Genomic DNA, 27,774 nt, shown 5'->3' with positions numbered 1-27,774 from the left:
ATAGTAAAGGCTTTGTGTATGGAATAAATGAAATGTCGGGCGTCTCTTCCAATGATACCATCTACTCTCAAGCGAGGATCCCGGAAATTAATGGGCAGCCATTAGTCCAGCAACTTTAGTAAAGAACAGGTGAATATTTCCTTGTCTTTATTTTGACCAGTTTACTGTTAAATTACCAACATGAAAATTGGCACTAGCATATACATTATGTATTGATGTTCTATACAATTTTGGAGCTTCATGTTTATAGTTGTTTTAACTTACAATGAACTAAAATTAATTATCAACAGGAAAAGCAGTGCAAGATGCTAAGCCTGCAAACTGTTCACGTATCGAGAGCATACAACATTTACATGCAACAGGTACACTGGGTGAGAGACGGAGACACTATCGTCTGAGAAGGACTAACATGATAACACGTTTATCGCTGTAAAAATATATGATGAGGTACTGTTCTCTATTTTATCACAATACACTGTTGTCCTTATTTTTAACCATTGAAGTGTTTTAAACATTGAAGATTACTAATATTTTGCAAATATAAGTAATAATAGTTTTTAAACAGGAAAACCAATGCGAGATGCTCGTGGTACCTACGTTGTAGCTCGTCTGAACCAGACATAATAAAACACCTTGTTTCCACTTAAATAATTGTATTTCAATAATTTTACTATTGTAATTTCTTTGTTATCATAAGAATATAATAACAGTATTTTTATATTTTCCTAACTGTAAACCTTTTTAAAATAAATGTAAACTTTCGCTTGATTAATTTATTCACCATATATATTTATGCTATACAATATTTGTTTTATTACAAATATATGTTGTGTGCCATTATAAAACAACTATATTAATAATACATAATAACTTTAAAAAAAAACTATAAGGATAACGGGGAAAATACCTAAATTTAAAATAGAAACAAAAATGTGGTTACTTTAGGCCATACGTTCTTTATAGGCCCTATGGTTAAAATAACAGCTTACCTCCAGAATTTTTATTTTTCCGCAACTAAGTTTATGAAAAGTTTACGAACTTCAGAAGAAATATCTTTGTTTACCTGCTACTTCAGTTCCATCTGAAAGACTATTTCCACAGCGTGTCTTGTCACTAATTACCGTAGAAAAAGACTGAAGCCAGAAAACCTCAATAATATTTTGTTTTTACACAACAATATAAAATAAATATTCATATTTGTCTTTATTGCTTAGAACTGTAACTCTTAAATAATATGTATTTTTAAATTTAATAATTATACAATTAATTATACATTTTTTCAAGTATTAAAATTTGTAATTATTTTTTCAAATTATGAATCCCCTAAATTATTCTTTTCAAAGTCTCCATATATGTATTCATTTTAAACCTTATATGAATATGAATACAGATCTTGGATATTTTATTTGAATACTATTTGTCAGAATAAACGAATACTCCAAGATGGAATTCAATTCTTCCAGATAAATTGTATTCATTTCAAAAGTATTCGAATTCAGTTTGATGTATTCGAATTATGTGAATACTCTGGCTGTATTCGAATACTATTCGATTCTGTATTCGATTCTCCCATCACTACTTTTGGCTGTATTTGTTTGAAGTCAGGCTATGACTGATCTCTATGTCAATAAAATCACCATGTATAATGTTTAAATTACTCTTTCCAAACAAAGCATCCATATCAATGTTGTAGAAAATTGTTTCCACCTTTCCTCTTGGTGATTTTATTATTAATTCTGGTTAACAAATAAATCCACCAAACTTTATTAATATCAATTTAATTGATCCTGACTAGTCACTTGGTTCACTGCTTCCACCCAAAGGTTTCACACACCCTCAGGTAACATCACATTGATCAGGGTATAATTTATGGATCAATCTCGAATTCGTTAGATTCCGTAGTTAAATTTTGTTAATGTAGTTACAATATCCCTATATACAAGGCAAGAGTACACCACATCACGTGTTGCTTGACAGGCTTTACTAAGGTTGCATGTAAAATTTCAAATCTATATAGCTCATTTCATTTTCTAGATGTCCTACAGACAGATAGACAAACGTGCAATCACAAGGAAAAGAAATTTTTACATCCTCCTGGCAGAGAAAGTGTGTTAGCCTACTGAGTGACAGCCATCAATGATGCTCAGCCAAACTCTATTGGTCATGCACCATCATAGAACCCATTCTTGTCTACATAAAAATGAGCTTTTATGCAAAATTACAGATGACTTCTTTTTTAAGATATCTTGCCACATGATACATTCACATTTTTGTTCAGTAAGTAAGGTTTTATAACAGTGTTCAAATAAAAGTTCCGGTAAGCTAGCAAAGGTATTACAACGTAAGATTACACTGAAGTCAAATATTGTCACCCACATTTAACTTTGACTCGAGTCTATTATATTTACTTTTTACTCTATGAATAAAAATGTCACTTGTTATAAAATATAATATTGTACACAATTTGTTTAGATATTTATTTAGTCATCTATTTTCTCGTTTCCACTTGGTGGCATGCACCACCATCAAACTCAGTGTTCCTCAAATATAAATGGAGCTTCTCTCAAAATGTCTAAAGGTGAGTTCGTTTTCGATATATCACCTGGACAGACGTACAAATAGATAGAAAGACGGAGAAACAGACAAAAATGAAAATTTTTCTGCTCCATGAGTGATAAGCTTTGCTAAAGCTCAGCCAACATTAACTACTGAATATCTATTTATCATGGAGCTTGCTTTCAATTGAGTTGAACAACAAAATAAAGTTTTGAAATTTTATGACAATATGTGGTACCAAATAATGACAAAATCCAACATAAAATATGGCCACTACAGTGTTTAGAGACTGACTAACTTTGAAAATTTTAGTTCATTCCCGAGTGTCAACTGCAAAAACTTCATGACGTTCAGCCAATTATATTTGTTTAAAAAAATTTTAAACTTTGAAACATAGCAGTGTCACATTAGGAGATTTTATCCACTTCATAATTAAATTAACAAAGAGTTTCGCTTTGTACCTGGCTTTACTGTGTCAGGGGTATATTTTAAGAATTGACATATTCATTCATACATTGTATATGAGGTTGGAGTAAACTGGCTCACACAGTATATTATATGAACGCTGTTTGTGTGTGTGTAAATCATTTATACTTTTTTCATAATATATTATATGTCTTGATCACTTTATAATGCAGAATTAAATATTGTAATAATAATAAGAAAGACAATGTAACATGTTGATATAATACTAATTGATATTTGTTAATATAGTCTGTAGGCATTGTGTAAATATTACAAATTCAAATTGATTATACATAAATACACACAACATTACAAATATTAAAGGTATTTTCATCAGATTTCATCTGAGTGGCCTTTGATCTAGTCAAATTTCAGAGGAGGCATCCTTACCTCTTCCCCTGTGTATACCCCTACCAGTAGCAATCAGCTGTAAAATCTTGACAAATCCAAACATGCAAAATGTGCCCATTGTTGTCACATAATGCCTCAAAATGACTATATTTCTTATAAAATAAGGTGAGTATAAACACAATCAGTAGTGAAACTAATAAACAGAGTTTGCATGTCTTTATTAATATTTTACAAAGACATGTAATTAAGTAATCCAATAATTAAAATGAAGTTATAAGCTGCTTTAATTTAATTCTCTACAAAGCTTACTGAACAGATAAGATAAAATATGAATAGGATGGATACTCCATCTAAACCTTAGATGAAAGTACATTATTGCTAATTAGATTTTAGTTTATGATAAAATTCACTTATACTTAGTATTTCTAAGCTAGAAATGTCATGGACCATTACTTACAGAAGCCTTTGGTAAGTCATGAGTGTGGCTATTTAGTTTTTACAGTTAAAAATATAATGTTTAACTAACATCTATATGATTAATTTTGTTTTATTTTTCACTTAATTGCAGTATATATTTAATCATAACAATTTAATTGATTTTTTTACTTTAGAAAGATAACTTTTATGTTGTCATGACAAGACTAACTGTTGTTTGATTACTGCCTTTTAAATAACCTATTAGCATATTAATGTATACAGCTTCTGAACTGCACAGTAAACCCAATCAGATCAACCAACAAAACAATCAAGTAATTCAGCATACCACACAAAACTCTTAATAGCGCATTATCAAAACCTAATCAACCCTCATGTTAGCCAATCAATCTTTAATTAATTAGTTTAGTGAAAGGTTGATCAAGTTTGCATTTTAGCAATAATTTTATTCTTTAATATCTACTGAATTGTTTGGCCTATCATTTTGCGTCAGTGTTATCTCATGAAACACAAAAGAAAAGAAATTTGTGCTTTGGCATAGTTGTTTTCAATTATATATAAAATAAAATTATCAAATCAATAATAACGATTATAACTTTTTTATATAATTTTCCTATAATGCTACACTGTTCAGAATACAGAAAAGATCAAAAGCCTGTCTCAATGGAACATCCAATTACAGCACAGTCTGACATCCAAGTCCAGTACTATCATTGACTGGACGTAGCACATTACCGATTTCTCTTAGCTGGTTTTAGTTTCTAACCTCAGCAAGATGTCTAATGTGAATTATCCTTGGTTCACTAAGGACTGCAGTAGGATATTTTTAAGTGAAACCCAGCTATATATAAGGAGTTGAATATTATAAGGTTTTTTTAACAAAATTCCTAATACAATAAAATATTTATACATATACGAGAAAATGGAAAGTGCCTGAATTAATTATTAATATTATTCTATGTCAATATTTAATTATTTTAGATTTTAAAGGTATTAAACATTGGTAACTATTGTTATTATTATTTTGCATATAGTATTAAAATATAGTGCTGGAGTCTATATCAAACTGTTAGAAATATCTAGATATACCAAAATGTTGGCATTCAAGGAGTTATAGGTATTAAATTCCAGTTGCACATGAAATGTTCCTTTCTTTTAATTGACATGAAAGGATATTTCTCTCAGGAATAAAAAAACACATAATTACACAAATGAACAAAAATAATTTTACAATACAAGTGTAACAATAACAAGATTAAGGTAGATTTCTGTTATAGTTCATAAGACCCAATATTTTGAAACTCACGAGCTGTTCAACAACTTGGTTACTGAAAGCTTCCTCTGGATAGATACATTCCTCTGGAGCAGGAGGTGAAGAAAACAGCCGTATGTTAAGAAACTGTTGAGTAGAAAGGTAATTAAGCCTAACTGCTCAGAATGACACATTACAATAATACAGGAATTACCTGAAGCTGCAGTGATAACATACATATGTGTCTGAGTGCATGTTAAAGGAATACTTTGAAAAACCAAATCTCGTCAACATAAAAAATAGAGATAAATGGAATACAAAAGAGGCCTACTCTATTAAGGGTGTTCTGAAGTTTTACACTGATGGCTCACACCTAGACTCTAAGGCAGGATTTGGTGTATATGGGCCAGGAGCCAAATTGGCAATGACCTCAGGGAAATACGCCACAGTCTTCCAAGCAGAAATCAAGGCAATTGAAACATGTGTTAAAAGACTAACACAAAGGAAGCCTAAATGTGCAGAATATTTAATGTTTTCAGACAGTTAGGCAACATTAAAGGTGCTCAATGCCTGTGTCTTTGACTCAAAGGCAGTATGTGAATGCGAGAATGCACTACTATAAAGAGGAACATATTTGTCCTTGGCTGGGTGCTGGGCCATGAAGGGATTCCTGGCAATGAAATAGTTGATGCTCTTGCCTAGATAGGCTATGAAAGCCTTTTGGTAGGGCCAGAGCCGGGCTGTGAATTACCCATTTCTTACTCTAAAGCTCTAGTAAATGTTTTGGAAAAGAGGATTATATCCGAGACTTGGAGAAAGATCTCCTGACTCAGGCAATAAAAAATGTTTATGACTCCTAGATCCAAAGAAGGAGAATATACGACTTGTACTTTGGATGCAGACAGGACATGGCCCTCTTAGAAAACATATAATGAAGGTGGGACCAGACTGATGAATGCAGACTCTGTGGAGAGGGAGAAGAATCAGCAGAACACATACGGCTAATGTGTCCTCATTTGCAAATGCAGAAAAAATTCCTAGGCGCTTATCTCCTCAGTCCAAAAGAGATTGGAGAATATAAGCCCTCAAATTTCACAGGTTTCTGTAAAAGTTTTAGATTTGACAGTCTAAATCTAAAGTATGGGAGGTGCAAAGGTCCTTCCATGACTACATGCAGAGACTCAGGCTCTTTCCCTAAAAAAAGAAAAGTAAAAACTTGTATGACAGATATAACCTGCTATCCCTCTTCCTGGGATCTCTACAGGAGGCAGCTTCTACCACTAACCTTACCCAATCTAAATATCCTGTCACTCTAGAAGAAATCACAAAGATCCTTTTAGGATTGAAAGCAATGAGAGACGTTCTCTGTTTCTTTTCCTAATGAATCTTGTCATTTATATTTAGACATTCCATACACATTTTAGCTACAGATACATTATGGAAAGCAAACGTAATTGAAATGATAAAAATTAAGAATTATGTAAAGAAACATAGTTCAATAAATCAATTATTAAAATCTATGCAATGAAGTACAACGTAATATGTTTTTTTTTTTTTTTTTTTTTTTTTTTTTTTTTTTTTTTTAATAAAGTGAAGTATAAATGTTTACTATCTGGTTTTTTTTACTTTATTAACTCTATAAAAATGTTGTATGAGCAAATCATAAAAGTTTCAACATATTTTCTGTGGAATATCATCATTGGTAATGGAGAGCGTATTCCCAGAAAAAGTTGATTAAGTTTTAAGTATAATTTTTATAATGGTAGTGTGCTTCAAAGAGTGAAAAATATAAATATTAAGGACAGTATAGAATATTTAGCACATTGAAAACTACATACTATATACACATTGGTCTCAAAGAAACCATGAGGTACAGTATTATGTAACTAATTTGGTCTCTTTCAGACCAAAATGTAAATATTATGAGATTTTATATTATTATTACTTATAATTTTTTAATCAAAGAAGCAAAATTGTAAATGAGAAATTTTTAGACACTTCTCAAGATCACTCAAACATAGTATGTCAAAGAAAGATTTGATGTCATTTTGAATCTCATAATTGGTTTCATTTTATTACATTTATTCCAGGGTTAGTCAATAATACAGATAATTTGTATTAGTAATAGAAATATTTGTGATTTGAACATTTATCTTTTATTCAGAACTTAAAACAACATATTTACGTTTGCAGGCTAATTTTATTATGGAGCCTCTCTGTAAGATCTAACCCCACTACTGATTCCAAGGATGTGACCATTCTGCATTTCAACGACATCTACAATGTAGAGCCCTCAGCTAGTGAGCCGGTGGGTGGGGCTGCCAGGTGAGAGTGGTCACTTAAATACATTATAATCTTTCATTAGAGTACTGTACACTAACTATGATTGTTACAGAGAACACAACAGCCAGCAATAAATTCTATGTTGAGTAATAACATTTTACCAGTAAATCTTTCAAGGATTTCTTGAGTTTCTTCAGTTAATCTAATGTCTGGTATATTATTATATATATTTGGCTGGATGTTTTTTTTATTTGCATTAATGATTTTATTTTGTTGCATAACATTTTGAGTATTCTTTTTTATTTCATATAAATATTTCCAACATTTATTCCAATTCATAGAATGAATAAGGCTGGCAATACCAGTACCTTTAATTACCAATAAAGTGAGCCTGACACAATGCTTTGCAAATATTCTTATGCTGGATTGCTTACTATTACATATTTAGAAATGCTATGAAAGCTTCCACTGTACACTTTAACTACAAAATTCTGCCTATAACTAACTGTAGTCTGCACACCAATTAACAAAGTAAGTTATTTCGTTGAAGGAGAAGCTCTTATTAATGAAAAATCTCATACAGTAGAATTAAATTAATTACTTTCACTACTGTAATTACAACACAATTGTTTTAATTTTGAAAATATTATATTGTTTCAAATAATTGTTTCAATTCACAGCTGATGATGAGATCTTTGTTGTTGAAAAGTCTTGTGCATTAAATTTAAAATTATTGGGAAATTGCACAACTTCTTTGCACAGTCAATACTCAGCAGTTAGTCTCTGAAAATAGCAGTTAGTGCTGCTGCCATCTTATATCATTACTGATTTTGATTTGATTTGATGGTAAGATTATTATAAACTCATCTACTGCCTATACTTGTCCCTCTCAACCCGAAGCAAATTTGTGTAACCCCTTAAACCAACCAATTAATCTTATTATAATTAAGTTTACTCTTTTTAACACTGTCACTGTCAATTTGCCTAGTGCCTTGTGAAGCAAAAATCATCATGTTGATAGTGTCAAAATATGGATCAAACTCCATTTTCTGTATCCCTAGATGCCATAGGCATGTGCAAGAATCTTATCTAACACAATAAAGAAGATTCATTGCTGTGTAAAAGACCATGAAAAGTACTCTAGAGACAGAATAATCTGAACTGCATTATTTCTAACAGAAACCCAAGGTCCAATGTTGTACACCATGCAAGTCACCAGCTTTGTCAATATAGAAAGATTGGATGTCCTCGTTGTGTAAAGTTTGTAGATGGGCATTGACCATTTTCACTGTCACTTGTAGAATGATAGATATTGATCATAGATTAAATGAATTGATCTGTAAGGTACACCAAATACAATTGTACCCATAAAAATAAGAAAGTTCCTGTTTAGATTTAATTTATTATAAAAACTATATGAGATTAATTGGTTATTATTTGTAGCTATAGTTATTAAATGTTGCAGGTTTTGTTCCTTGATTAAGAGCTACAGCTATCTCCAACCCCTTGTTCTATTCAGTGGGGATGTTTTCTCTCCAAGTCCTTGTAAGTTTCTTATTTTAATGCAGTAAGTTTACAAGACTGTAGTAGAATAATTGACAAAATGGGTAATCTTAAATGACGACCAAAGTCTCAGAAATGCATTCTGAGGGTTTAAATACTAATTTTCCCCATACACATTGGGCCTCAAATACCTTCTTTTGAGCAGCAGTTTAAAATTGGTCATAATAATAATGTATATTAGTCTATAACCACTCCCAAAAGTAATATTTTTATTTTTCTAACCTAATTTTTTGAATTAATAGGTAATCCAAGTGATACAATTTTGTTTACCACTTTAACAAATATTTTAAATTAAAGTTTTTTGCGTTCTACCTCAAAGCTGACACCAGAACTATTGTTGAATAAGTGGCATATTGATTGTATTTTGTGAGCAGACTTTGAAATCTTTATACTAATGCTGTAAAAGTGTATCAAACAGTGTCAATAATTTTTTCATAAACATAAGTTATTTATACTGTAAGTACATACTTTGAGGACCTTACAAGTCCTTCTTAAAACTGTGTTAATTGTGGAATATTGTGTAAATAGAAATAAAAGAATTGTGTAAACTGTGTGTAATTAGACTGAACTCTTATGTGGTGTATACACTCGTCTAGGGTTTGAAAATCATTTGGTTGTAAACAATTTATTCCCATTATAACAGATAAGTGTATTATCTAATTTGTGTTGTAAAATGTATTAATAATAATGTCTTTAAATTCTATCAAACTATGTTGTAATTTATGTGTACTTACTTCATCAATCTCTCTTCCATCTTCAAGGAATTAATGGGCACATTATTTCCTAGGAAATCAAACAGACCGAAGTACCACAACTTTGGTGAATACACATTGTCTGTACCTGATCCAAACTTCATTGACATATCATGTTTTTTCTTTTCCTTGCCCACATTGCTTCTAAAATTGTTTATCTTATTTACCCCTGAACTCTTATTCGTATCTGGCTAAATTTCCTTTAATTTTATAACAAGTCTGTCATAAGCGGCCTCTCTCAAATCACAGTCATGGTACTTCTTGTTTTTAATTTGCCAAAAAACAGGGTTCTGATCTGTAAATTTCAATGAATTCCTTTAGAATTCGTTTTCCTTTTTGAACAGCCATGACAACATAAACACTGCAAAACAATAAAATGTAAAAAATACAGAATGGGCTTGAAGTCCAGGTGCGAGTAAGTGCAGAGAATAGACAATGGACTAAGCACAACACGAACACTGAACAGCAATGCGAAGCTCTGTAGTCGGAGTATTCGCTACAACTGACTCAAACCTGTGCGGGTGTACCAGACGGCTCACACACACACTTGGGTGAGTACATCTGAGCAGGTAAAAAATATTGAAATTCAAATCTTCTCTGGTTGCCTGCGCAAGTCGTTTTACATGTGCAGGTTTACCTGAAGTGGCTCGCATACATACTCCTGTATACCGAAATGTGTATGGCCGGCCTCAGCTTGGCGAACCACACTAATTGGCCTTCGATATTTTTAAGTTAAGCAAGCTGGTCCCTACGTGTACACTGCATTACATATGTTGTTTCAAAATTCATTCCTTATTCATGCATGTCTAGAAGTGCCATCCATAATACCTCAGCCAAACAAAAACCAAAATTTATTTTTTATGATTTGCTGCACATACTACAGAAAACAATTGTTTGGAGATTTTTCAACCTAGTGTCAATGTCACTATAGCTATTATAGTGCATTTGTTTCAGATAAACATAAAAATAAAGAGATACTTTAATATTCTGTTGATATTAGATACTTATTTGAGATATTATATTTTTATTTAAAATTGACTCATATAAAATTACTTAAGTCTACATTTAGGTAGGAAAAATCATAACTTGATTCACATATTACACAAAAAAACAATAGATAGCTATGAAAAAAATGTAACTCAAAGTTAATAAATATTATTTGTCTCAATAAAATTCCAGTATTTAAAGGGTTGAAACTCATTACCATTTAAATTGGAGTCACAGTGACATACACTATTGCTGAGTAAAGACCCAAATGCAGCTGACCTCTATAAAAAGCCTTTGAGTTAAGGGAACAATAACGTGTGATTTAACCTGAGATCTGTGAGATACCGGCATCACTTTTGGGCCACACTTACTGGATTAACAAGGCAGTAACAAACTTATAAAATAACAAACAAACTTAAAATCACACTTCAAAAAAGAAGGCCAAATGGGTAAACCTTTCACACATTTATAGTTTATGACATTCAGATATGACATGTTATAATCTATTTTAATCATTTTAAAGTAACAGTGTGACACTTGATTTTGGGCTATTGTAATATACTGAACATTAAAAAAACTTTTCGTCCTCTAAATATTGCAAATTTTTGTATTATTAAAATCAACTTTGATGTGTTACAAATGAAATAATATTTTATATGAGCCAAAGATAGTGTTTAAAGCGAAATTCGTGGTAAATAAATCTGATTGACTATAGTAAAAACATAATACATATCCTTTAAGGTTCTTGTGCTTGTATCAATTAGGTGCATCATTTATGCTCACTCAACTAGAGAATGATGCTAGTTTATCATGACTAGCTATTATGTTTCATGCAGTTCTACATCACCTAATTGTAAAAATGAATATAAATATCTAATTGGTAAAATACATTTCCAGTGAGTTATTTCACCAAAGGTGCTCAGATGTCGGCTGTTCTCAATGAGTGTGGGGTTCATGCAGCTATTTTTGGAAACCACGATTTTGGTAAGAATACAATTTCAAACTCTTACATTCAGTACAACTATATAAGTTCTTTAATTGAGCAAACTCATATTGGGATTTGGCTTTGTTTATTTATTAAACTCATTTGCAATATTCTTGTATGATTGTTGGTTTACCTGCATTTATTATTAAAGGTACATATGAAATTGGCACTCATACACTTAAGTGCAAGTGTCTAGTTTGAGTTTACTAAGATCAGAGCTGCCTACCATCAAGAAGACAGCAGAAATCACACCAATTCCTAAAAATGATCTCTACCTTCTCTAATTGTAGACCAATTTCTGTTGGTTTCTTACAAAATCTGTGTAAGAAGATTGGGTATAGTTTTGTTCCTGTAGAGAAAGAGTTATATTTTCTCTTCACACAAGCACCAATTTGGGAAGGATCATTTGACTGCTACAGACTTGTTGCTTTCTAAAACGTAACTTCCAAAAGGTGTTTGGCAAGCATCTTTAGCACTTCTGTTTGAAGAAACTACCAACTTTTGGATACTCTTTGGCCTTTATTAGTTGAATTATTCCAGTATTTTAGGAAATACATTTAGAGCATGGTTTAGTGATGACAAGTTTTGTTAGTTCAGAACTGCCTCAAGCAAAATGAACAAGATCAGTAATTAGGCATCAAGTTGGTGCAGCCATTTGTACATGATGGGTCGAGATGAATGTTAATAGCCACACGTTGGTTGTGACAGTTGAACAGGAATGGTATGTCACCGTCTAGCTAAATGTTGTAGTCATTTAAATATGATCGGTAATGAATATGAGCCTCAAATAGCTGTTTCCACTTTAAGTGTGTGGGATATTGTTATTTACCTCATATTTGCTGTGCCGTATATGTGTAATTTAATAATAACTTAATTTATACATTTTAAATTTGACATTACTTAAATTTATCTAATTCTTAATTACTTAATCTACTTGCATAATTGAATAATTTGGATAAAACATGAAAAACTGGCAATACCAATTTTTAATTTTACATAAAATGGTTTAAACAACATGTGTGATATGTATTTTTGTTTATGTACTGGAAAATTAGAAGTTAATTTTGAATTTAGTTATTTGAATTCATTTAGATCTATACTTCTTACAGTCAATTCTGTTTTAAAGTAATTATAATTGAGCAATATAATCTGAGTACAAATACTAATTTTAAACAAGTATTATAAAGTAAGATTTGAACATTGAGCGACTTAAATCCAAATCCAACTGATACTGGCACCTGAACCAGACTGTCCATCTAAACTTCCTAAGGTCATTTCTGTTTTAAAGTAAGAGCTGAGCAATCAAATCCAAATACCAGTTTTAAGATAATGTAAATTGAGCTTAATCTACCTAAATTTACCATTTAACTGCAAGAAAATTTGTTGAATCATTAATTTAGATTATGTGTAAACTCATCTGTATTGAAATTTTGACGTCTTCAATATGGAAATTCTTGTAGCTGTAGCAGTATATAGAATAATGACTTGAAAATGTCATTAATGAATTAGAAGTTCTAGAAACAAATGGAAGTCACTTCAAAATGTCAATGTTTAATTTTTTAATGTTAATTTGAATTTTGAGGTTCTCTGTAACCGATGGACTTGGACAGTGTGTAAGTGAGGTGCATAATGGAATTCCATATTAGAGTAAGATTAGGTCTTGAAGAAGGAAACACTGCAAAACCACTGATAAACTGCAGGAAAAAGTGCGCTCATTTGTGAACATCTTCACCTAGATTGCACTAATTTTGTAGCCTGGGTGTGTCTGATGTTGAAACGATGTGGGGGAGGTTCGTTTTGAACTGCTTTGTTCTAGCGACGACCACTAGATTTCAGATGCTGCACTGAGGAAGGTCAACTGGAGCTAAACTTAACATTCATATTGAAACTGCAGAAGTTGTCAGATATGCAGGTGTTGTCTTTGCCAAATACTGTATGAATAATAAATTGTATATAAATAAAATTAATTTAAAATGTCCATCTTCAAGAACAAGTACTATTTTAAAATGTCACACCACTGATCTGAATCGCACCTTACTATTAACACTTTGAAAATATAAATGTTTGAGTCTCATTTCAAGAACACTACTTAATAAAGGTTAAAATTTTGAGGAAAGTAACCTGCAGTGCGTCATCATCCTTGTGAAATAATTTGGCGGTGAGTTGGACAGACTAAGAATAATATCCTTGCAATAACTAGATATACAAACCATGACTTTTTTGGAAGCTTCCAACTAATACTCAAGAATTTCCCCTGACGCCAATTGAACTTCTAGAACCTACTTTCTTTCCTTCCTCCTTAACTACTCTCTATTGTTTCACTTTAATAAAACATGAAGAACAGATTGAATTCTTGAAAAACTGTTTAACTACTAGTATAACAAAATTAACATTATACTTGAAATGGTTTATTATACTTTAGGCAGTTTTACATTGTATTAATTTTAAATATTTTCCTTATGGTATTTTAGATAGGAATTTGCATTGTACTCATTTGAAATTTCTGGTTACTTTAGTATATCATTTTCAGTTAATTTATACAATAATTTGGTTAGTATTTTTATTGTACCCAAAACTGGTCTAGGAATTCCATTTTATAATCTACTTATAACATTTATATAAAATAATTTTACTATAACAATTATGTCAAAAATATATATTCATGACTAAATCTTGAAAGAAAATTTTGAAATTACAGATTATGGATTGAACGTTTTAAAACAGCGGGTGGAAGAGACACAGTTTCCTTGGATACTGTCCAATGTAATGACAGACAACAATCTGACCCTTGCACAAAGTCAACGTACTCTGGTGGTGCAAAGAAACAACAAACGTATCGGACTGGTCAGTTTTGCCATCATATAAGATCAGATACTGAAGAACAAGTGTTGGAAAAGTCTAAAATATTTTTAAATTGTTCTTTAAAAAGTCTACTTTTTATGTCGACTTACTATACAATAGTTATATTCCTTCCAGTTTTAAATTCAGCAGAAATTATTTCTTTTAAATACATCAGATGTTTATTTTTGATGCTGCTAACAACTGAATACATTTTTACTTCATGTTCACAGATAGGACTGACTGAACAGAAGTGGCTTGATGTTCAAATTACTATTGACCCAGTTAGAGTACACTATCAAGACTTCATCCTTATCTGCAATGACCTGACAGAGTATCTTCGCAATCAGGTGAGTAATAATCATCTGTTTCGTACTGGATCCCTCCAAACACAATAATGCTAATTTAGGCTTAATAAATTTGCATTAACTTTCATATATCCCTAAGATTGGGATGAACTCCAGCTCTGCTTAGCAATGGGGCAGGCGGGCTCACATGTTGAATCATGGTACTTGAAAGTTATATTAGTGTAGTCATAGTATGGTGTTATACATTTGTTTATGTGCACAGTAATTAATATAAACGTTATAAATATCATAGAAATCTGTAAAAGTAAAATTAAACATCAATGTAAATTTGGTACCCACTGTTTGCCTGTATTCTTAGTTTAGGAATGAAATTTTTATTAAGGCTAACCTGACAGAGAAGTTTTCAGAAAGACTGCTACTTATATAAGATTAAGTAAATTAAATATGATGATTAGTCCATTTCTCCATTACAACAAAGTAAATAGGGACATAGTTTCATGCATGTTAAGTAATAGATACTAGTAGAATATATGTTGGTAGAAGAAACTTTTTTTTACTAGTTTCCATTTTCTAATGTCTTTAACCACATGATATTAAAAAATACACAACAACAAACACAAACAACTCAACCAGATTTTCTGAAAAACTCATTTTTTTGGGGAGGGTGGAGGCCAAGAAATAGTTTCGAAGTAAAGGGATCAACTCCCAAAATTCTTGATTGCCAATTCAAAATGTAATACATATTTTGTCAAGAACTATTTAATCTACAAAACATTTAAATAATTTGTAATTTATTTCTTTTGCCATAGAGCAAACAGGTTTTTAAAATATTTTATAGGCAAAACCACTTCTCTCATTGGAAATGGATTAAAATAATTTAGAATATGTGCAAATGTTAGATGAATTAGAACAAAAATATGGCTTTGCAGTTGCCCATACATACATAAATATTTTGAACTAAAAAAGTTAACAAGCATATCCTAGACACTAAGGATGATCTTATTTTATTTCATCATAGTAATTTTCATCTCTTAGGGCTTGTTAAAAAAAGCGACTATCATAACTCAGTGTTCCTTCAGAATTTTCTCATAATTTGATTTTATGCCGTTTAGAGCCATGTTTCTTGGGTGAAGTATTTTAAAATTTGTCCTAAAATGTGATTCTTTCAATAGGGTTGCGACTATGTTATAGCACTGACTCACCTGCGAATGAAAAATGACATCAAGTTGGCAGAAGGTTGTCCAGGTGTAGACCTAATCCTAGGAGGCCATGATCATGAATATCAAGTAATTCAGGTCTGTTTTATCATATTTTTTAATTGAAAAAAAAAAAAACATAACTCAATCTTTACATTATTAATATTTGTATTTTGTATAATTGCATTGATGTTGAAAGCAGTGAAGACTGTTGCAACCTCAGCAGGGTTTATGGCTATTACAGTCACACTAGTGAGTATCAGTAGCAGTAACATCAGGATTCATTATTTATATGTCTTTACACAAAACTTTAATTTATGATCCATTTTATTGTATTTAAAATGTGCCTTTTTAACTATTCACACTATATAATGCAGTTCTACTTCTAATGTTGTATTAAATTGAATGTAATATCAAAATTGAAAGTATACTTGATTTCTAATACTTTAGAAATTAAGAGTTAGAATGGACACTTGTTTCTAACTTGGTGTAACTGGCATGTTGTAGGTCAATGGGACGTACATTGTGAAGAGTGGAAGTGACTTTAAAAGTCTTTCTAAAATTCATCTCCAATTTAGAACAAATGTTATTGAACCAAAAATTCAAGAAATTAATGTAACTTCTAACATTCAAGAGGATAATATTCTAAAGAACTTGCTGAGGAAATACTCTGGTAAAACTGTTTGATTAGATCTTAACCATTTCCCATCCTATGTCAGACATATGGCATAGCAAAATTCCTGCTACTACCCTTTGTCAGAACTGTTCCGACCACTATTTCACCTTCTGTACTGTTATTAATGAATGTGTATGTTATTAACGAATATCCCGATAGATCATAAGGGCACTCACTTTGCTTGCATTTCTAATTATGACTCTACATCACCTATAATCCTTTAATATATTATATTGGCTTGCAAAGTCCTTTTACGTCAGCCTCATTTTACGATACAACATGAAAAAAGACAAGAGATTGTGATGTATTTAGTAGTAGATCAGTTCTTAATTAGAAAAAACATGAAACCTTTTATTTGGAAAATTATAAAAGAAAATACAGAGATTTACTTAATGGACTGTTTTAAAATAGACCATAGTATTTTGTTTTGTTCTTAAAAAGTGGATACAGTGTAAAGTTTACTTTTACTTTACAGTGTACTTCAATAGCGTATTCAGATGTAATTGTAACATCCAGAACTACAAAAAAATGTAGGTAATTACATAAATCTCCTGTCTCTCATTACATTTCTCTTATTTCCCACCTCCTTTTATTCATAGTGTTCTAGAATAGAATATACAAATAAATGGATTGGAGAGGGTTAATGGACCTTAATTATGCTGTTTTGTCTATTTTACTGGTGGTATATACAGGTATAAATAATTACATTTTACATATTCAGTTTACTTTGATGTAATAAAATTATAAAGTCTGACTGTACAATAATCTAGTTTTTACACTACTATTGTTACAAGTATTAGCTATCAACTCTTTAAAAATAGCAGTTTCACAGATGTATTGGAGAGGGAGGGAGACAAGCAGCTTCTAGTCTTGTCAGAGGCAATGGACGCACGTGTCAATGAGTTATGGCGTGCTGAGTCTAGCCTGGGCAACTGGCTGAGTGATGCTGTACTATCAGTAACCGCAGCAGATATTGTGCTGCTCAACTCTGGTATGTTCAAAGCCAATAGGGAGTTCCCAGCTGGACCCTTCACACGGCAGCACTTCGCAGCTTTACTGCCCATAACCAGTGCCATGGTGATGCTCAACATCACTGGTAAAAATCAATGTTTCTTGTTTTTGTTTAAGTGAAAATTGTTTTTGTATTGGATAAATTAGATACTGTGCTGTATTTATGTATGTTCTAAAAAAATTATCACAAACTGACCTCATATTTCTTTGGTGTTCTATTTCATGCCATAGACGTGTGAAGATATAGCATATTAATAATGTTGGATTATTCACAAGCATTTGACTCTATAAACCACAAATCTTTGTTAACGAAAATTATATATTATGGTTTTGTTGAATGATCAACCGAGTGAGTAAGACAGTTCAGTTTACGAAGTTGGGAAATTATCTCCTGCTCTCATCAAATAGAGAGGTATGACACAAGGGAGTTGCCTGGGTCCTGTGCTTTTCAATTTGTACACATTTTATTTTCGTATTTGTGTACAAATCTGCATCGTCCATTAGTATGCAGATGATTGCTATATACAGTTGAAAACCAGGACAATGTTGATTTGGAAAATATTGCAAAGTGGGTAGCTGAAAAAGCAAGTGCACTGTCCTTCATGTGGTACCAAACATTTTATACAGTCCCTAAGTGAGGGAAGAGTGAGTTGTCATTCTCAATGGTGAGAGTTTAGATGTGTTTACAAGATAAAAAATCTTGTCATCATACTAAACTCAGAGCTTGATTTTTCTGATCATGTCATTCAATCCATTTAGCATGCTGTTGCCAGGTTGAGAGGTCTGTCTAGATTTAGAAACTTGCTGCCACAATCAGTAAAGCTGGCTCTCATGCAATCTCTAGTCTTGTCAGTGTTTTGATGCGGTTTTTCTGCCTGAAGCGCTTTGACCATATGTCTTCTTGTAGAGATAAACTGAACAAGATCCCAATGAAAACTATTTACATTGTAATGAAAAACTGCATGATTCACAAAGTCCGTACCAGAATTAAAATCTCTTGTGGTCCCCCTTTTGCTGCAAGGTACCCCCACAATGTTTCAGTACTGCTTGGGGTTTTCCCAGAGTTCTTAAAAATGCCAGTTTTAGACATTTGCAGCATTTTTCATAAAAATAGATTTTGCTTTTTGTATTATATTAGCATTATAAACAATATTAATACGTTTTATACATTATATTTAAAACTTGAAGATTTTTTAATTTTCTGATTGGAGTTTTTTTATATAATTTCCCTTTATATAGAATATCGAAGATCCAATTCATATTTCTCCACAACCATTAGTTGGTACAAAACATACAAACCGATGAAAATAGAATATGGAAATAACTTATAAATAACATCTTTATGAAGTAATGCCAATTTTGTAATCTTCAAAGTGCTGCTGCAGAAGATTTAACCTAGATACAGTTAGTTCAAATGCACCATAGATGTTATAAATTCATTTTTTTTTTTTTAGAACATGAAAAAATAAATATTAAAAAATATACTTTTGAAAAAAGCCCAGCTGTAACTGACAGCTGCCAGTTGACAGTCACAGTTGTATAAGCATGCCACACTCAGACTAAACAAAGCATAGGGAATAACCCTGTTTATTGATTAATTATTGGCATGGTACACATTTCACTTTACTTCTTGAACACTTGTAGTACTTTTGTGAGTTGTAATGTAGACAATAAACAGAAATAAGGAAAATCAGATATGTCTATATGCCGCTATTTCTGAATAAGAATAGTACTGATTTTGTTGGAATTTCCCCATATGAGGAGCCACCGACTTCTTGCGTGGGTCTTCAAATGAGTCTGTTGTGCTGACTTCTCCTTGTCCTGGCATGAGAAACTTTAAAATTTTGCTGAAACTCTACAAACAATTTCTTGAATTATTTTGACTAAGTAACTATCCAACAAAATAAATCTTACAATTGTAGTAAAATTTCATTGAATTGTAGAAGTAATTAAATTAATACATTTCTACCAGTTCTTCGATATCTTCTGCAGAATCTCCAAATGATTTTCAACGAAACAGGAATGATATTTACTTCACTTAGGATTTTTTATACATTTTTCCGTGATTACCACTACTCCATGAGCTCATAAAATTATTTGTTGTAATGTAAGAAATAAATATTGTTTGATAATAGTGCTGTTTTTAAATAGTATTCATAATGGATTTTCAGGAATATATAATTAAAAGTCATATGCAATTAGCACTTGAAAATAAAAATTAAACTGTAAGTAAATCAAAACAATGTCCGTCTTTTAAGTTTTTAAATACTGTTGAATCTCTATTTATTGAAATAATATAGAATATTGACTCTAATCAAACCATTTATGTATTCACTGATGCCCAAATCAACTTATGGCATAAGATTATATCTATTTAAATCACAGCAGACTTTTTTATTACAATCTGTTTAAGATTGTTATCTCAAAGCTACAACTTGTAAAAATGACAACTCGGCACTGTGAAATTGACTGCTGGATGGACAATGTTAATTTATTTTCTGATGGTAACAAATCATTCCAAGCAGACGAAAATAATAAAAATATTTTTATACACTTATTGTGTTTCATTATGTGTAGTTCAGGGAAGAAGATGAAAATGTAATCAAAATTAGGCACGATTAAGTCATTACTATACCTTTGCAGTGTTTTTATACTAACTTTGATTTAAAAAGTCCCAATGTATTGGTGACCGTGACACTAAAACTACACCAAAAGGGCAAAAACTAATAGAGTGTTTGAAAGTAATTATTACCTTAGTTAGTTTAAGAATCACTTCACTAACTCATATTGTGACCACTGTTGCTCAGGTCAGACTGTGCTGGAGATGTTAGAGAATGCAGTGAGCCGTTACCCAGAGCCTGATGGGAGGTTTGGAAATGTGGCAGGGGTACAGTTTAGTTTCAACCCCGAGGCTAGGATGGGGCAAAAGGTGATCCCCCACCAGGTGATAGTCGGAGCCGGGAAGCTGAAGCTGGACAGATATTACAAGCTGGCCACCAGAGTCTACCTACAAAAGGGCTATGACGGCTACACGATGCTACAGGGAACTCCCGAACTTGAGGTAAACTAAAGTGAACTCATGTTATAAATATGTAATTTAAGGGCAAGATAATTTAGAGATTTTAAATGATAGAATTTGATTGACTAAGTCCACCTTCTCTCCTCTCTGTTACAAAAGTCTGATATGTAAAGCAACCACATAGACTCTTTTAAATCAAATTTGGTTTATATACACATTTTTCAAAATTTAATGAGTGAGCCTCTTAAGTAATAAGAACACCAACCACATTAATTTCTTTAGTAATTCAGAATGTACCATTTTATTAATAATTATATACTTTTTTAAATTCTAATAGAATTAATTATTTTTTAATTTACAGAAAACTAAAGTTATTATAAAAACAATATTTTCAATTTGTGTGGACATGTTAATACATAATTTGTTTAAAAAGAATTAAAATCAATGATTTTAAACTTAAGTTTTTTATCTACCATTCATTATTTTATAGTGAAGGCAAAAATGTTTCTTGAAAAGTGGCAAAATATTATTTTTACAGTATATGCAAAACCTCGTACAAACGACTAGCACCTTTAGCAAGTATTTGCAGTGTGAAATGCACAGTATCCTGGACAAAAACTGTGATATGCAACACTGCAGCACTATAAGTGTTAAAAATGAGAAAGCACTGGTCAACATGTATGCTAACGTACATAGGTTGTAACCCCCTCACTTCCCATTGATACAAATATTCAAGGTGTATTTTAACTTGCGTTAAACTGAAAGTATACTCGCAGTCAGACAATGTATCATTGTTCAGTTTTGTCTTAATTTGTTTTGATATTTTTACAATAACAGCTGCAATATAGTAAAACACGAAGACGCATGCTTCATAATTTTTTGGAATGACTAGTCTGTTTTTGACCTGTAGGGGTTGACAAATATAATACAGACCTCACGTTCCACGCTTCGGGCAGGAAAGACAGCAAGCAATATATGTATACGTTTCAAAGTAACATATATATATATCCTGAAAGCCTATATTAGAATGTATAAATTCTAAGTAAAAGGTGAAGGATGTGTATTAAGATATAGCCATTTTCCTGAACCTCTGTTATTCCCATTAATACAGGGCCATTTTCTTGGAATTCTTTAATCTGGCGGTCTCCAAAAGGGTAAGTTTTTGCTTGTGTTATACCCATTTTTGTAGAGCATAAAATAAGTATAATGCTCTCACACAGCTCAAACTTACAATTTTTAATGTTAGCATCTATGTACGTTATATTCCGGGTGGGGGAGAAGGGTACTCCCGTACCCCAGCTTGGCTGGGAGGTACGTAAAATTTATAGTGGTTACCCCCCCCCCACCATTAGGTCATCCTAGATACGTCTATGCTAAGAGACACCATATTTATATGACCTTGTTCAGCCAGTTCTACAGATTAACATAAAAAGTAAGGGTATTTCGCACAGACATAAATCTAAGATAATAAATGTCATGCTAATAAGCCAGACATCTCTGTAGAGCGAAACTAAGCACGAGGCCTAAAAATGACCTAATAACATAATTGATAAAAAAACTTTCACAAATGGCGTATTTTTCTGAGACCAAGTGATGCATTGTGGAGGGGAAAAAGGGAGCATATTAATTTGCCACTTGATGTTTGGGTTTAGAGAAATTTTAATGTGATGGTAGCAAACACCTTCACTGATAGTTTATGCTGAGTTAAATCAAAGACACCAGCCTCTGTGTCATAAGACATCTGCTGCAGTCCATGTGTTAAAGATACATACATTTAACCCTTTGACCGCTGTAGATTGTGCAGCCAGCCATGCCAGTGCCGCTGAGTTTTTTGAGCCGAACCTTCACCTTCATGATGGCCACGGCACCGAGATTGTTTAATTTACCTTCAATAACTATATATGTTATATATTACTTTTTTCATTATTTTCTAGTGTATTTAAATTACACTCCTAAATAAATCATTGAAAGTGTACTGGCCTATTTTTATCAGGATATAAATAAGACAGTTTATTCCATATTTGTTTTATTATATGGCAATTTTAGAATACAATCCTAGATGTACTTTAGTTCATGATATTCTGGAAAATGGGATAACACATAAAGCAACATAGAAAAACTCACACTTGTATAGCAGGATTCACGTTTGGTTTCCTCTCGCCTTGTGGTTGTGCTATAGATGAGACTGTAATATCCTACTACTATTATACACTTTAAATAAATGGTTAAACTTAATTTGTATTCTGATTATAGTTAGAAATAACAAATAACTCAGTATGATATAAATGTGAAATTTAATGATGATAAATTAATTGACATACAAGTTTGAATTTTGAAACAAGATGGGGGATACAATAATGGTAAATTTTTAAATACAATTCTTAATTTTTAGGGCAGGGTGGTCGTGCTGGCTTAATGAAATAGAAATATTGGGTATTTTATTTATAAAAGATATTGTAATTTTGAAAAATAATTGTTGTTAAATTTTAATTATATTAAAATTGAATTATTAGCCAAATCGAATGTTCCTGGGTTTTATGTTCTTCCAATGAATCACTAGTAAACTTAAAAGGAATTTTCTCACCCAATGTCTGTCTTCTGCTTCTTTGTACTTCAGTGATAATAAGAATTTAATAAAGTAACCTTTCAAATACTGCTGAATAAATGTAACCAGTTTCTTTATAATAATAATCTTGCTTCACTTCTTCCAGATCCCTCTCTCCTCTTCACCTTTCAAATATCTGCTCTCCTCACTCTTCAACAATCATCCCTGCACACTGTATCACTGACTTTAGTTCACTTTATAACTTTTGAATTTTATATGTAATAAGGTGAATTTTGATTTATTTTGATATCGTAGTTAAATTTGAGACAATTTATAAATAATTATTCCTTAATTATTATTACTAATAAATTTCTAAATTAAATTAGGCCTAAGTATTGAAATGAATGTGAGATGGGTGTATGAAATGAGTCATTACAAGACATATCCTCGTTGGGTGTGCTTTTTTTGGTTGGCGGGATAAAACTTGGGAAGTGTCATTGAGTAAATAAATTAATAAATCATCATCGACAACTGCATCTTCTTCTGAAAGATCATCATAAATTTCCAACTGAGAACTTGTCCAATAAATGGTCAACTTCATTCTCAATATCAATACTGTGGTCCATTGCCATGAAAAAATAACAATTTATAGAATTTGAAAATATATGGAGGTTATATTTCACAAAGTGGGATGAAAACAACAGTTCTAATGACAAAGTAATTCTAGCTCCCTCTTAAGTTTTCCCACTTGCCCTTCAGCCAACAAACCCCCGCCACACACACCAAATAAGATCTCGCTCCTACTCCCTGCCAATTAGAACACACATCAGACAGCTGATTGGCGTGGCAAGATAGCTCATATGACTTTGCTAGAGTGCTGATAGTGCGGTGCAAATATACTCATCTACAGCGGTTAAAAGGTTAATATGCACACAGTGCAAATGATGAAATGAAGTATCTTATGGATTCCCTCTATTGAAGGAGAGACCAAGTTGCCTATTTGGGAATAGTCACATTAGATCACACAGATATTGAGATTAGAAGGTGATATATATAATTTTTTATCCCATTTAAGGTAGAGAGTGCTGATTTGGATGGGATAGGTCAATTGCAGACAATCTGATGCTGGAAAAACACTGTAAGGGTGTTGTTGAGTCTGTGTTCAATAGACGTGTAGGAATGCTGCTGAAGATCTTTGTGTTCAAATTGTAGATATTTTGTTTATTTTCTAATTCGTTAAGCATTTTACCAAAATTAATTTATTATATAATTTTTAGTAGGTAACTGCAGTAATTCACTTTACATCTTAATTTGTATACATTATTTTTAAAGTATATTCTGTATTTAAAGATTGTAATAAATTAACTGCATTATATATCATATGACTTTTAAATATTCCTAAAAATCAATAACGAATATTATGCAAAGCAGCATTAATATTTGACAATATTTATCTCTTACAATAGAATAAAAATTGTTAGTACATTTTATGAGCTCATGGAAGAGTGAGTTAATAATTCTTAATCACTAAAGAATTTATTAATAAATCCTTAGTGAACTACAGATAATTTTTGTTTCAGGTAGAAACAGGTGTGTGCTTGACTCTTGAAATGATTATTGAAACTTATTTGGAGACTCTGCAGAAGATATCAAAAAACTGGTTGAAATTCTTTCATTTAATTACTCCTTCAAATCAGCGTCATTTGTAAGTTATGTATTAATTAATTTACTAAAATACTAAACCTAATTTTTCCAAAAACTGTAATTTGAACTGAGCATTGAATGCCTGAGCTAATTGAAAGCAGTCAGTGAGACTTAGGTTGATAAATTGTGTTTTAAAAGATACATATTGAATAGATACATAGTTTTTCTTGTAATTTTATCCAGCAATCTATTTGATAAGTAAAATCTATAAGCATGATATTGATTCAGACCAAATTGATGCTAATACTTGAACAAGATGAGATTTTACAGTCTAGAATGTGGTGTTGAAAACAATGATGTAGAGTATGAGTGGATATTATTCAGAATGTTTGTTGATAAAAGCAAAATGTTTACAGCATACCTCAAAAATTGCTTAATTGTGCTAGCCGATCTTCTGACTGATATAATTATTGATATATTATACTAAAAACTGTTACCTCTCTTATTTATGCATAGTTTTGCGAGAATGTGGAAAAATCCAAATAAACCAAATAAGTAGACTGCTCACCTAATTACACATTTTATAATTAAACACACACATATAAATTATATTGTTTTTACTGTTATTAGTTGTAGTGTAATTAAAACTATTGTTTATAATTCATACCTAGAATATTTTTCTAATACTTGACTGAATTTTTAAGCTTGGTTTCCAGAACAAAAAAAAATGATCGCAAAGTGAAAAATGTAATTCTGTTACTAGTGATGACTACATCAAAACCCAGTTTTTAATTAAGCATTTTCAGTGAAGATCAAAATTATCTTTTTTGGAGGTCTTAATACTTTTCCTATACATACACCACGTATGAGGAAGAAAGTAAAACCAAACAAAATGATTATTGTAGTCTAATCAATTTATCACATTTGCTATCTGAAATTGAGGTCTTGTGCTTTGGTAATCCTGCTAGTTGGAAGTTTTTGGTTTTGATGGTTGAGAGATAGAAGGCACTATAATTGTAGGGAAACATTAGTTGTTAACAAGTTTCATGGCTTGGAGCCCTCTTCCAATCAGATGGTAATTAAAAACTTTACAGACAAATCATTATCGTGTTTTAACTAAATTTAATAATATCACTAAGAAAATAAAAATGAGCAGTGCTGAATGAAAATACTCCTACATTAATTCACGTTTATATATTGCAGATGCCTGTTTCCAGAATCTGGGCCAATAATGTTATGCCCCAAAACTGACAAGAGGATAAATCCGTGCTTCAAAGAATGCACCAATATAAATCAATGATTAATTTTACACTGCAGCATAAGTAAGCTATTAAAATGTAATTGTTATTTTTGGGAGTAATTTTTTTATATTTTTTACAAAGTAACTGTTAACAAAATATTTATTATTAAATTAGAGATAAAAGATTATAATTGTGCCACGAATTTAAAATATGGCTCCTATCTTGTTCGTAAAAAAGTTTCTGAAACTTTTCTATAATTCATGAAGAAAGATGATTCAATGAAGAACTTCTTAATATGATAACAATCTTAAATAAACTTCTTTAACCCAGAATAGTTATAGCATGATCATTAAAGAACCCGATGACCATAAACCCTTGAATTGCACTTTAATTTATAATCATATTTAAATGTTCTTCAGAGGTTTAATGTTACAATAGGTCAGGTTTACTTTGTAATAGTATAGGTTGATTTTGTGATAGTTTTTAACACATTCACTGCTGCCCAAATATGTGCAGTCTTTCCCCATGTGCTGCACTCTTGATTAGCATTTATACATAATATATATATATATATATATTAGTTACGTCATTCTCACAATATATATACATTGATATATGATGGACGCACATGTGAGTCCATAGCACATGACCTAGAGTTTTCATTGTCATATGCTGAAAGCGCACTTGTGCGTCCATGTTTATTTCACCATGACTACCAAAATTTCGTCTTTGGATATTCTATTATTAGCCAGTTTATATAACAACTAATTACGATTGATAACATTTTTGGTCAATAATGTAATATTGTTCTCTTATGAACACAATCGTGGTATAGATTTTGTAAAATACCCGTAGTTTGACAAATGGAAAATCAAAATAAAACATTCTATAATTTACAAAAATGTATTTTATATATTTACAGTAAAATATATGTACAAAAAATCCTTGAATTTGAAATCTAAATTTAGGAACTGGCACTTTATTTGTGGTATTCCGTAAAACATGCCAAACATAATCCGGGATAGCCGGTACAAGCAAGGCAGTGATAAATTGGTGCGGCTTCATAGCACCTAATCTTCTAGCACCTAATCTCATACCACCTACAGAAAAAAAGTCGTCATTTAGGTGCTGTGATATTAGGCGCTATAAGGTTAGGTACTGTGCAACGATCCACGATTCGTTTAGGTGCCGTGAGACTGTTTCAAGTTTCAGTGTCACAGCACCTCTCGCTTTGTTCCAAAGGGGCCTTGGTGGGGACAGAGGGGATGGAGGAGAATCCAACCTTGCCCCTCACCCCGCTCCCGACGACCCGCCATTACTGTCCTCTACAGCAGGGCGAGCAGTCGACAGCACAAGGCGAGGCGACCCGAGATAGACAATTGTCTCCTCGCACAAGAGAAGGGTCCGTGCGCATGGCGTGCGGCGGTTGTTGATTACAACTAATAATGGCACCAAAAATTATTTACCTTGAATTTGAAAGAATGTTTAGGCCAAACCGCAAATCTTGCACATAATCCAATAATGTAAATTATTTGTTCATCTAATTTCATTGTGTTTTACATTTTTATATAAGTTTTTATCGTCATTGGAATTAAATGTGTTCAAATCGTATATTCCGTGCACCGAAACCGGTAATAATTTGCATTCAAATCTATATAAAAATAGGC

The 27,774-nt window shown here is 31.7% G+C and overlaps 1 protein-coding gene across 4 annotated transcripts; it reads left to right on the top strand.

Annotated features, from left to right (window-relative positions):
- LOC124369469 (mannosylglucosyl-3-phosphoglycerate phosphatase-like) lies at window positions 1-26,439 on the top strand. Of its 4 annotated transcripts, XM_046827493.1 has the most exons (13): window positions 1-129; window positions 291-447; window positions 7,253-7,384; window positions 8,808-8,887; window positions 11,542-11,628; window positions 14,328-14,473; window positions 14,701-14,817; window positions 15,948-16,070; window positions 16,479-16,644; window positions 17,480-17,743; window positions 20,466-20,719; window positions 24,803-24,927; window positions 26,070-26,439. In XM_046827493.1, the coding sequence occupies exons 2-13, from the start codon at window positions 440-442 to the stop codon at window positions 26,164-26,166; spliced, it is 1,599 nt and encodes a 532-aa protein (XP_046683449.1). In that variant the 5' UTR covers window positions 1-129; window positions 291-439; the 3' UTR covers window positions 26,167-26,439. The 4 variants fall into 4 exon arrangements, 3 of the variants coding, with proteins under 3 accessions (XP_046683449.1, XP_046683438.1, XP_046683443.1); XR_006923070.1 differs by lacking the exons at window positions 1-129; window positions 291-447 and adding an exon at window positions 3,063-3,537 and having other exon boundaries at window positions 24,807-24,927; XM_046827482.1 differs by lacking the exons at window positions 1-129; window positions 291-447 and adding an exon at window positions 3,065-3,537.
- The last annotated feature ends 1,335 nt before the right edge of the window (window positions 26,440-27,774 follow it).

This window comes from Homalodisca vitripennis, chromosome 1 (genome assembly GCF_021130785.1).
Source record: "Homalodisca vitripennis isolate AUS2020 chromosome 1, UT_GWSS_2.1, whole genome shotgun sequence".
NCBI lineage: Eukaryota > Metazoa > Arthropoda > Insecta > Hemiptera > Cicadellidae > Homalodisca > Homalodisca vitripennis.
The sequence above is the reverse complement of the archived record's forward strand: the minus strand, read 5'-3'. Positions and strand labels throughout refer to the sequence as shown.